The sequence below is a fragment of the Lygodium microphyllum genome, chromosome 25 (assembly GCF_053477565.2).
Source record: "Lygodium microphyllum isolate KBCC chromosome 25, Lygodium_microphyllum_v1.1.10, whole genome shotgun sequence".
NCBI classification, from domain to species: domain Eukaryota; kingdom Viridiplantae; phylum Streptophyta; class Polypodiopsida; order Schizaeales; family Lygodiaceae; genus Lygodium; species Lygodium microphyllum.
Genome location: NC_141159.1, coordinates 8,462,494 through 8,475,497, shown reverse-complemented (window position 1 = coordinate 8,475,497; position 13,004 = coordinate 8,462,494). Strand labels below are relative to the sequence as shown.

General features: G+C 39.5%; 1 protein-coding gene across 3 annotated transcripts in view; it reads left to right on the top strand.

Annotated features, from left to right (window-relative positions):
* Positions 1-10,987, top strand: part of LOC148013890 (glucan endo-1,3-beta-D-glucosidase-like) — a 30,057-nt gene extending 19,070 nt beyond the window's left edge. The window contains exons 2-4 of one of the 3 annotated variants that reach the window (XM_087666708.1): positions 164-2,153; positions 10,669-10,734; positions 10,945-10,987. In XM_087666708.1, the coding sequence (XP_087522834.1) occupies positions 164-2,153; positions 10,669-10,734; positions 10,945-10,972 (2,084 nt within the window). In that variant the 3' untranslated portion in view covers positions 10,973-10,987. Of the gene's footprint in view, positions 1-163; positions 2,154-2,232; positions 2,788-3,060; positions 3,080-10,668; positions 10,735-10,944 lie in introns of those variants that run through there. The other 2 variants (XM_087666710.1, XM_087666709.1) reach the window with 2 other exon arrangements.
* The last annotated feature ends 2,017 nt before the right edge of the window (positions 10,988-13,004 follow it).

Below are 13,004 nucleotides of genomic sequence, written 5' to 3'. Positions count from 1 at the left end.
ATATATGCTGATGTTGGAGGTTTTGAGCTATCTTAATTTTTCTGCACAGTCAAAACATTTGCAGATGTTTTTGGTCAGAATTTGCAGTGTAAGTGGGGCGATTCTCACTGTTTTTAATTGCTTGAAAGATAGCTCACTGTGATTTACTAATTTGTGCAAGCAGATGGGTTTGTGCCACTGCCACAACCATTTCCAATTACCAACAATCCAGCAGCATCAGATCCAACCTCTCTTTGGTCATCTTCACTGAGAGAAGGCCCACTACCAACCAACAGCGCATGGCTTAACTTTGTTCTTAATGAAGGTTCTGTCCCTGAATACTTGCACCCTTACCTTATTCGAGTTAAAGAGGGTGCTGTGACTATTTGTTTTCCTTCACGCATAGTTCAGTCCAGATACATTATCCAGTCTTTTGTACCCAATCTCACAGTTGGTTGTGCTAGCATAGACTCTGGCAAACATTTGGTTACATCTTTTGATGATCTCAGTGTTACTCTTGAGCTTACAGGGCAAGTGACAGTTCCTTTGGTGAGGGGTTGCCCTTATGTTACATTTATATTCAATGATTATATTACACCTCATTTTTCCACCATCCATGCAGTGCTAAGCATTACGTCTAATGACGATTGCACTAAACACAAGGTCATCATGAACAATGGGCAGACCTGGCTGATTTATAGTTCTGATTTCCTTCATTTGTCCTCTGATTTGACTGTGGATGGACAATTCAAGGGGGTTGTAAGGATTGTGTTGCTTGTTGGGGATGATGTGGCAGAATCTGTTTTAGACAAATGTAGTTCAGCTTATCCTGTAGAAGGATGTGCAGATCTTTCAGTCCCTTTCCAAGTCAAATATGACTGGAGGAAACAAGGTTCAGGTGACCTCCTGATGCTTAGCTTGCCACTGCACAGAGAGATGATGTCCTTTCCAGGTTTTGACAACCTCTGTCCTGCTCTCTCTTATAACAGCATAGATGGAAAGATGGAAGGAGTAGTAGGTGATACTTGGGTCCTTAATGAAAGACCCATTTCAGTTGGATGGTATTCTTTGAAAGGTGTCTCAAGTCAAAGGAGCCAGAGGGAGATATGCTTTGCACTAAGACGAGATGTATCCACCCTGTCACCAATAACTCATGACTCAACATATTTCCATGGAAAATCATTAGCGCGTGCAGCTAGAATGGCAATAATAGCAGAGGAGGTAGGCTGTCTTGATGTTTTGAGAAGGCTTAGAGATTTCTTGAGGGACTCATTGACACCTTGGATGGAAGGAACGTTTCCAGCGAATGCTTTCCTCTATGATAAGAAGTGGGGTGGTTTGATTAGTAGGAATGGTTCTCACAACTCTCAAGCAGATTTTGGACTTGGAGTGTACAATGATCATCATTACCATATGGGGTATTTTTGTTATGCTGGTGCAGTTCTTGCAAAGTTGGATCCTGGTTGGGGAGATTTTTATAAAGCCCATCTTTATACAATTGTGGGAGATTTCATGACTTTTCATCATTCTCATATCCAGGACCGCAGTGGAAGGGATTCTGAGGGCAGCAAGCCTCTTTTCCCAAGGCTACGGAATTTCGACATTTGGGTGTTGCATTCATGGGCTGGTGGTCTGACCGAGTTTGCAGATGGCAGGAATCAGGAGAGCACCAGTGAGGCAGTAAATGCATATTACTCTGCCGCCCTTCTTGGGCTGGTGTTTGAGGAGAGCCAACTTGTCAATGCAGGGCTTACTCTTGCAGCACTGGAAATGAGAGCAGCTCGCACTTTGTGGCATGTGCCCTCAGGCTGTACACTTTATGAACCAGAGTTTGTATCTGCTAACCGAATGCTGGGTGTACTTTGGGCTAATAAGAGGGACTCAGGATTATGGTTTGCACCTCCAGACTGGAAGGAGTGCCGTTTGGGCATTCAGCTGCTCCCGATACTCCCTATCACAGAACTCCTGTTTCAAGACATGGCTTTTGTGCAGGACCTGGTGGAGTGGACATGGCCATCACTAAGTAGAACAGACACTAAAGATGGCTGGAAAGGTTTTGTATATGCCTTGCAAGCCTTGTATGCACCGGAACAAGCTTATCGCAACATCCTTACTTTGTCAGATCATGATGATGGCAACTCTTTATCCAATATGCTATGGTGGCTTCACTCAAGGTAGATGAAATTTTCATAATATGGTATTGAAACATTGCTGCAAGCTAATAATTTGTAAAAGTTGGTCTGCTTCTTTCAGTTCTGATTCATCAAATTCCATATTTTTGAGATCTGGAATGAGTATCTTATAACTAGTATTCACCCAAAAATCAGTCCATTGTACTTGAAACATTTATATTATTGGGATCCCATCTCATTTGTTCAACAACGATTACTTCATTGATTTGCCATGCTACACCAAGCATGCATCGTGACTTGCAGCTTTTCAAGAAGAACATGATAAAGGCTGATGTATTTTTCCTTGGGTGTAAGTTCTAAGTTCTGAAGCTCCAGAGTATTCTTACTTTGCCTATGGAGGACCTAAACGAGGAGTCATATTTTTATATAATTCCTTTGATCTGAGGGAATTGAGGCGTTGACATGCACGTTTGAGTTCTTTTGTGCTAAGGGATAAGCAATAAAAACCCATTAGCGTTTACAGGATTTGTATATAGTAAAATATTTAATGGACCTAACATCTACAAATGGTAGTATGTTATATTTTCAGTAGCTTAATGTTTATATAAGGTTACTTTTGTAATGACATCCTTGAAATAAGCTACATGGCACATTATCGCATGTAGACCTACAATCATGAAAGCATAGCAAACCACAACTACAACTGCATTGCCCAAATTTTAATATATAGGAGTGTTTGCACTATTTTGTCTGTCACTTAGACCAAGCTCTTAGATACTATGGCCATTTTATCATTGTGTCACTAAAAACTACTATGATTAGCGAGTATTTATATTTGAAACCTTGATGAGGTGGTAAGGCTAAGGCACCCCTCCACCTCTTATTTCCTTGTCATAGTAGCAAATCAAATGAAAGCCAAATGATACAAGGTGTATTTTCTCTATATTAGGTAATTCCGCCAGTGAAAGAGCACTTAAAATGTTTGAAGTTTTTTGGTACAGAGACTTACCAAAAGGAGGGTATTTGGGTTGTGATTGAATACTAGGATGCTCTGCTTCTTGCTTGATAAGATTCAGTGCAACATATCCCATCTTTACTAAGCCAAGAGGAGATCCATCTTGGGGGTGAGAAGACTATGCCAATTGGCCAATCACTAGCAAGCATTCCTTTCTATCATTGTTTGGTTGCTCAAAAAGATGGCATAGAAGTGAAGTTATTTTCAAAAGTAGGGTGCATTGATGCCATGCATTGCTATACAACAAACTATGAACATCTTCCTTTGGAATAAAACCATAGACAAAATTCCTATGGAAACTTCTTCAACCAATGAAACTAGTATTGTTTTTGAGTCATTACTGTACCATCATTACGTGTGCAATTCAATTTCTTTGTGTATTTATAGTTGATTTATAATACTTTTTGTATTTTTCTTTAGGCCTATATCTTTAAATCGCTACAAGTATAATGATGTACCTCTTTGTGACCTTTCTCTTTCATAGGTGGTGCATGATCTTTTAGCTTTTATTATCTTCACATTTGGTTTTCATTAAGCACTTGTGAAATTTGTGTTGATATAGTACAAGAATATTGTTGAGCAAAGAATGCTAGATTATACATGTAAGGGATTTATGCCTTGCAAGATGTTTGCGACAATACAAGCTATGATATTATCTAATGTGGACTCTCTAAATTGTACAAACATACTAAAATATCATAGTATTTTATTCAAAATATACATACTCATGGTCTTAGAAGTTTCAATTAGCCTTGTTCCACAATCGCATCCATTATTTCAACATGTTATATCAAAGTTTAAGTAGCAACTCCACAACAATGAATTAAAACTCTAGCTAGCTAAGTTGTACCTAAGCTGGAGAATAATTTGTTGTGCAAGCGATGTGCACACAGCTAAAGATTGGGCCATATTGAGCCAACCTCTTTTATGAGAGATGAAACATATGAGTGCGCATGTTTCCAATGTTCAAGTTTTCCATGGATTCCTTTATTTAGAGGGAATCCCTAAGGTGGCCCTAGCACATTCCCTAATCCCTAAGTAGTCCTTAAGCCTAAAATCTAGTTTATTGTAAACCATCTCTACCTTACAAATTCTGTCCTTAGAATCTACTAGTGGGGAGAACAAAGTAATACCCAAGTATGGGGAAAGAAAATCTAAAGATTTCATTATCCTTAATGTGGTAAGGGTGTGGTGATTCTTGGATCCATGGATATCCTCAGGGTCTACCCTTAGGATAAAATACTATAGGTGTCATATCCGAAACCTTAATGAGAGCCCCTATCTCTTGGTCCCCATGCAAAAGTTGAGTGGCATGTTGCTCAAAATATTGTTGACCCATTGGATGCATATAAGGGACTAGCAATCATATCTTAAATCCTAGTCATACTCAAGTTCTTATATGTCCTCCTAGGTATACCTTGATCAGTTCATATTAGTGCATGTAACTATGATGCCATGATCTATGTCTTGGAGTGCTACCATTGAGGGGTAGTCTTAATGGGACTCTCATCATCGACCTCAAGCTTTACCTCCTCCTTAGTTTCCAACTTACATGTATCTCTGGGCCTCGATCTAGTTGATCATGCACATGAATGCCTTTTGCAAAACTCCTCTTGAACCCAAACTAGTGCATCCCTCCTAACATGATCCTCTATTTGTCCTCGATGCACCTGAGTCTCATCCATATATTGGCAATCCTCATAGATGAGATAACTTCAATATTAAGTTGCCCTCTATCTCATATGTGCATGAAAGAACCATACCTTCCCATGCATGTGGTCTCCAAACTTCTCTTTGCTAATATCTCTATGATCTCTTAGCGTCTAATGGTCCATTCCTTCTCTACCCATAAAATTGGCATAGTAGTTAAGGTACATTGGAAAAGTTTGAAATCCTCAAACCCATGTCCCATCATGAAGTCCATATCTTCATATGCCTACTCCTTGGGTCCATATCTTGCAACTATTTCTCAAGTTCATGTTGTCATAGAGACTTATCAAGATCAATAATCCTCATAAGCCTAAGCATTATCATGTTCTCAAGTAGAAGTGTGGTCCTCCTCATATTTAAGAGCATCATGTATATCTTCATTGAGGTAAGTGTCATCACTATCTTGCCACTACATTATGGTGCACATAAGACTCATTGCTCTTTGGATAGGCATAGAAGTGATGGTTGCCCATGTCAATCTCTAAATGAGGCTTATAAACATGCTCATTGTCACCTTTATAATCTTCATTATGCTCTACATATCCAACACATAAGTCTCATCACTCTACGTATATAGGCATAAAAGTCATGGCTACTCATCCTAGTCTCTAAATGAGCCCTGTACGTGTGCTCACTCTAACTTCTCTCTATGGAATCATCATCCTCATATTAGTAGGATAGTGATCATGGGACTCTTTGATAATGACCATTGTGGTCACTACATGACCCTTCAGCATTCTCATCCTTATACGCATGATGCATCGCGTGAGAATGCTCTACTAAATTGTGTTTGTACTCTAGGTAACCTTGATAAGGACTAAGATCTGTATAATTCCTATGTCATATGCCAAGCCAGACATAACCCTCATGGCCTGGATACACTAAGAAGCATACAAAGCATTTTCATGTATAATCCTTGTTATAAGAGTCCATATATGTACTAGATCCTATAGGCAACATGCACCACTAATGGGTTGAAATGGGCTTATTGGGGATTGTTTGAGCATTTAAAATGGCCACCTCTCACCATCACCTCAATTTCTGCACCCCATCACTTTTACTTCTCATTTCTTGATAAAAACACACATATTTTTAACTACAACACTATTTGGAATTAAAGTTTGCACATAGAAGTCTACTATTTGCACCACAATTAATTTAAGCACTAAACATTGTTTCTACCACATCCAATGGAGTTCACACATTCATCACCTTGGTTGCTCTTGCCAAAAATCTTGAATTTTGATTCTTGATCATTAAAATATTGATTGTCTACTCATGACATTGCATGCACTACAATTTGCACCTAGGAAGTCTCTTGTATATACCATGAAAAACTCACGATTTCTAGGATTACAAATCACGTGCTTAAGCATTTCTTGAGATAAGAGATTTAGCATCCTTCTTTGTATGGGATACATCTTGGGAACACTCACTAAACATCACAAATCAAGTGGGGGTCATTTGAGATAAAACAATCAAGTCTAGGTGCTCAAGTGGATCGCCTTCGCTAGTTATTGACCTTGAGTGGCTCTTTACCTTGACTGCGACTCACACTTCACCACCTTCATTGCATCACATAGACCATCTACATATTGCACGATGCACTCAAGGTAGTCCATCACCATGATGACACAAAGCCACTCAAGGTGCTCTTCACCTTAACTAAAATCGATCATCACCTCCATTGGTTGCACAAACCACTCAAGGTGATCCTTCACCTTGTTTGAAGCATTCTCCTCAATGTGGTCACTTCCTTGATTGCGTACCACTGCATACCATCCATCACCTCCACTCAAGGTGGTCATCACCTTAAGTAACTTTTACCTCCGCTACCCATCACCTTGATCAAGATGAACACCATCTCAATTGTGCACCACCTTGAATGAATCTGTTCCACTCAAGGTGAACTAACATCACCTCCATTCAAGATGATCCTTCACCTTGATTCCATCCACCTAGATTAGATATAACCTTGTCTGCATTGCATCACCTTGAGTCAAGGTTTACTGACCCAAAATCAAGGTGATCACCACCTTGACTAGAGCCCATCAAATTCAACAGATTCCACCACATAAATTGCATCTCAAACACTCAAGGTGTTCATAATCCATCATCTTGATCAAAATATTATCACCTTAATAAAGGTGATTATCACCTTGATTCTGTGTCACTCAATGTGATTTTCATATAGTTCACATTAAGCATATGGGTCAAAAAAGGTAAATTAAGGTGATCAAAATACGTTGATTGACATCCCAAAACCCATTTGGATAACAAAAGGTGATGAATCCATCATCTTGAGCAAAAACATCAATCTTAAGTGGACTTTTGATCAAGGTACTAAACACACACCACAATTAGCTCACCTCTGGCATATGCATATAGCTCCACACTTTCACTAACTCTGTACACATTGCATCACATCCCCATCCAAGAAGTCTTGACTAGTTTTCAAAAGGCATTCAAGGGTACCCAAAAGGTGTCTAGAAAGTGACAAATCACCCTAACTAGCATATTGAGTATTGTAAATAACAGACCCCAATACAAATTAATCGCCCCTAGTGCACTTAAACATGAAGTACAAATAAAGATAATAAGACCAAGTCAATCCTTTGCATTTAGAAGTGTCACCAATATACTGAGGCAAGATGCAGAGTGTGATAAAGGCTAGCTAATCCCCTCGACTAGTCACCCTTTGGCTTAAAAATGACCAAAATTTTCATCATTGACCTTGATCAACTCTAGTAATATAGACTAATAGATCCAATGAAATAGGATAATGGCTAGCTCAAATTCACCTTGATTGTCACATCATCACTTGGACTAAGCAAAACATTGATAAAAAAGGGCTGAAATGTTTCAATACCCATTAGTTGCATGTGGCCAACCCTCTCTCTACATATCATGACTAGTTAGAAGCTTGAGAGACTTCATAAGATTGATCACAAGGGACACAAAAAACATGATTGTAGCAGAAGGAGTTGAGGAGCAAGATTCAAGGAGGTTGGAAAGGCATGAGGATTCTATTTGTCACATCTGTGTATATAGGCCTTTCATAAAATATTTGATTTCAAGAGACACCCTAACTACTAAATTCCTATTGAAATGGAAGAGAAAAAGTTATTGATTTGCTTGTAAAACGGCATTGCATGTCAGTGAGGAAGATTACAATGAGTCCTTCCAAACACCGAGTAAGATATTTTGAGCAAGGCTTAAAAACAAGGCAAATCCTATCATCAAAGCACCATAATCTAAGGAAGTTGTGAGTCATCTGCATTCCCTTGTTTAAGACATTTTGTTGCTATTAATGACTAGCCTTTACAAGGTTGGGCCATTTCAAAACTTAAGAAATTTAATGCCATGAGTAAAACATCCTTTGTGATGCATGTGTTTTATAGACATGTTTGCAACATTACACATAGCCCTTATTATAAATGATGACTATGTGTACATCAAGCTACAAAGATATGTATAGATTATGACTACTAAACATACCAAAAACTATCTTGAAGGTACATTTGTGAGAAATGACATGAATTAGTAAGTGATTTTCACAAGGTACCTAGAAATGTTTTTCTTAAGAGTAGGGAAGTAATAATCTCATTTTTTCTTTGATTTGCATTTCTCTCTTCTTCAATGCCATAAACATTTAAGAGCTAATGTAATATTGAGTGATTCTTCCTGCATGTCCACTAACTTGTAGCTGGAACATTTCATCATAAACGGCCTCTATTTAGGGCTTTCCTCTTGGCAAGGCATGATGAAGATGGATACTAGGCTTTGCTTCCAAAAGATATTGATGAGTACAATGATTCTAAGTAGAGGATGATTTGACCATAACACAAATATTGGAATCACATGATCCAACAAGGGTTGTGTTAAATGATAATGAGACCCACTATGTATGTATGATTGCATGTACATATGTGCATGTACACCCCCCTCCCCCCCTTGCAACTAGGACATGATATCGTGTGCATGTACATGCACACAGACGTATACACACCTCAATCGAGACATGACATCACACACACACACACACACACACACACACACACACACACACACAAACGAACTTGAGATAGTATTAAAGTATTAAAGTCCCTCACAATGGTGGAACAATCGCAACAACAAGCTTAGTTTGCACCAATCGATCTGATTATGATGTATTCCACATCTACAAAGCATAAAATCTTGTGAGCTCTCATAGAGACATGGATTTTTCTTTTGCCCCACTGCAACCACAGGCCAATGCAAGGTCTCCAGATTTCTAGCACAAAGTGACAGCAATGGTTGGATTGCCGATACATATATATGTGAGCTAATCAAAGCAGTTCACAACAAAAATGAGCTATATTTCCAAAGAAGACTACTTAGTCCTCATGTTGTGGGACTAATGAAGGCTTGTGCAAAGCAAAGGGATCTATTGAAGGGCACAAGGCTACATGAGGACATTTGCAAACGGGGGTTTCTTGAACGAAGCTCCTATGTTGCAAGCACTTTAATAACTGTGTGTGCTAAATGTGGTGCTCTTGCAAAAGCACATCAAGTGTTTGACAAATATATTATTCATGAATCATGATGGATTCGCTTGGACTGCACTGATTGCAAGAAATGTGAAAAAGGGTCACGTTGACAAAGCTCTAAAATGCTTTGATAAAATGCGGCTTTACATGTGCATTGAAAGTATGTGCTAGTGTAGGAGCACTCGTTAAAGGTGAACAAATTCATAATGAGATTGTAAAATTAAGGTTGTTGGAGAAATATAATATTTATGGCAATGCTTTGGTGAACGTGTATGCCAAGTGTAGCGCATTGAGAAAGGGACAAGGAGTGTTGGATGAGCTTCTCATCCAAGATGTAGTCACTTAAAACAGACTAATTGTAGGGTATGCACAGCATGGCCAAGGTGAGCAAGCATTGAGATGTTTCGATACGACACAACACGAGGGGCACAATCCCAGTACAGAAATTACTTTTATTTTTGGCTTGAAGGCATGTGCCAATGTAGAAGCACAATAAAAGGGCTATTCAAGTCAAGCAATTGGGAAACACAAACTTTAATAAACTTTAATGTGAGGTTTGTTATCATGATGGAAGAGGAAAACTGTCAATTTTACTCATGGCCCCCCCTCTCCTTCCCTCTCTTTCATTCGGCCTTTTGTTCTGCATGGCAGGTCAAGGCCAAATGGGCATTGGGATCGGGCTCTCTTCTAGGTTCCTCTCTCTCTCTCTCTCTCTCTCTCTCTCTCTCTCTCTCTCTCTCTCTCTCTCTCTCTCTCTCTCTCTCTCTCTCTCTCTCTCTCTCTCTCTCTCTCTCTCTCTCTCTCTCTCTCTCTCTCTCTCTCTCTCTCTCTCTTTGGTTTTTGCTTAGTCTGTATCTCAGAGGCCATAATTCCTTGTTATTTTATCTGGCAGTAATCGTTGATTGCCTCTTCCTACACGTGTGCTCCTGGTTTGAGATACACAACTGTTTGATATGCAGAGGTCATTATTTGTGTACTAGGACTATGTAATTGAAATTTGATGCTTTTATCAACAGTACATGTGAACAAACATTGACATCTTCCATTCTATGCATTCTAAATCATGAATTACAAGTGCACATCTCATGTTAGGGTCATAATGTATATCTCAAAGCTAAATGCAATTTGTGTATTGTATATGTGATCATAATCTAGTTGAATACAAAAATTATTTTGCCTAGGTTAGATAATTGTTAGATTTGAATATACTAACAAAGGTAAATGACAAGAAAGGAAGGTGGGAAGGTTCATGATGCCTACAGAGGACTACTGAATTGACTATTGTTTTGTTTTGGGTATCTAGGCTCATGAAGTACATAAAAAGAGGCAAGCAGCAGAGAGGAAACTGGATGCCAATGTTGCTGCAAAGGTGATCCCTTTGAAGGATCTAGATTTTTTTCCATACCTTAATGAGGAAGGGCTAATAAAAATTTGTAGTTTGCCAAATGAAAAAGCTAGTATTTATGCAATCTTTGATACTGAGAAAATGCTACAGTACCTTGGGTATCCCAAGGTAGGTGTGCAACGTTCCATAAAAGTTCATCGGTTGTGCTTTGATTTCTCAGCTTGATGTTTGTAGGATTTATTACCTGGATGTTCAGCCATAGGCTCTTTTCCAGCATCCTAATTCCTAGGTAAGAAAATAAGGAAAAGTATAGCCCATGTGTATGATGGCTCCAGTAAAAGTGTTATCTTCCCCATGAAATAATGGTGGTTTTGACATTTGGCTCTTAAATTTTCTTTTTTGATGATCTAGATGAATGTTAGATTATTTTATTGTCATACTTGTTTTGTAACTTTTTCAAGGTTGCATGGAACACTTAATGATCTTCTCTTTCTACTTTTGATGGTTTCTTCATTTTCTTCAACATGTATGAGAAATCTTAATAAACAGACTAGATGCCAAAGAATAAAATAGCTACACATACCAACTCCAAAGGCATCCCATGAAAGTGTGACATGTCAATGGAATCATGAATTCAATATAGCTTTATAGAAGGACGAGTTGGTTGCTTCAATGTATGTATACAAAGACCATATACCTAATGTCTAAATCAAGTAGCTGCACAAGTATAATCATGAACCTCGCCTAATCTATGAGGAAATGTTTGGCTAGAAAAATATTTAGCTAGAAACACACACACACACACACATCTCTCTCTCTCTCTCTCTCTCTCTCTCTCTCTCTCTCTCTCTCTCTCTCTCTCTCTCTCTCTCTCTCTCTCTCTCTCTCTCTCTCTCTCTCTCTCTCCCCACTAGGATTTATGTTTTGGCTGTGACTCACTTAGGTGGATTGTAGCTCACACTTTTTGCTTTATGTTGGCAACCAATTTCATTTAAGGTAGCAACGAATCTAAAAAGTATTGTTAGCACAAATTCGTTCTAGGTTGTTCAAAGGTAAGGGATTCTTGAAACAACTTTAGTACACACAAGCATTTTGAAGCAAACCACATAGGGATTGGATTGGGACTTAATGCTAATGCGAGGTGGTGTTTACCATTGACAATAGGATACCTTACCACATGCCAATTGTTTTCAAGAATACCATTAAAAAAAGATTAGAAAGTAGGTGGTATGGTGTGTGTGGCAGGAGAGGCCCGTTGATTGGCTTGCATCATGAATTCAGCGTATGCATGTCATGAGACACTCCTTTTTTGTCACGATGTGTGCATGTATGTGTGCACACATCCACGTGTGTGATAGGAGAGGTCGTTTGACTGGCATGCACCGTGAATTTGGGATATGCATGTCATGAGAACCAATAAGGCAATCCTCTCCTATCACTCACTGTGCAAAGGTGTATACTCTTCACACGCAAGTGTATCGCAAGGGGTCATTGACTGGCATGTATGTGTGTCATGAGGTGGGTCTCTTGCCACGCATTATTTGTATCTTTGAGTCTTTGTACGTATGTATTTTTTAGTCACTTGTGAGATACATGGATTGTCATGTGTCGTGTATTCGACGTATACATGTCATGATACTTGTCTCGTGATGGGTAGGGGTGTGTGTGTGTTGGGGGGGGGGGGGGGGGGGGGGTGCAGAAAGGTGCTTGTCAAGTAGGCACTCGGTCGTGAAGTTGGCAAGTGAGCGTCTTTTGACAAGTATGTCACAATTGACTTGGCATTCTGTCATGAACTTAGCATAGATGTGTCGTTTTGATTGTGACACCCTCCCCCCTTGGGTATGGATGGGCACTTGGTCGGGAATTCGGCTAGATAGTGTCTTGATGGGCTATAAATGAATAAATAAGTGATAGGCATTTGGTCGTGTCGCTCACGAACCATGTTGCTTGTGTGGGTTTCATGCACGGACCCATGGGACCAGGTATGCACCATCACACTGGTATGATGGAAGAGAGTGTGAGGCTTGGGCAACCCATGTCTCCCCATCTCCTCCATGTAGGCCGTGCCTCATGGAGAAACCATCATTTTTGCCTCCCGGCATGCAGGGTTCTCATTTTGAGCAAGGTAGCCAAGTCCCTCTGCTCTGAGTTTAAGTCGAAATGACTTTGTATGAGGAGAGGTGGGTTATGAACCGTGTCGCCCCTGTGGCACCGTGTTCTGAGATAATTGATTATGGATCCTTGTGAGCCTGGAACTCTTCTATGGCACGATCCGATGACTCCAAGCACCATGT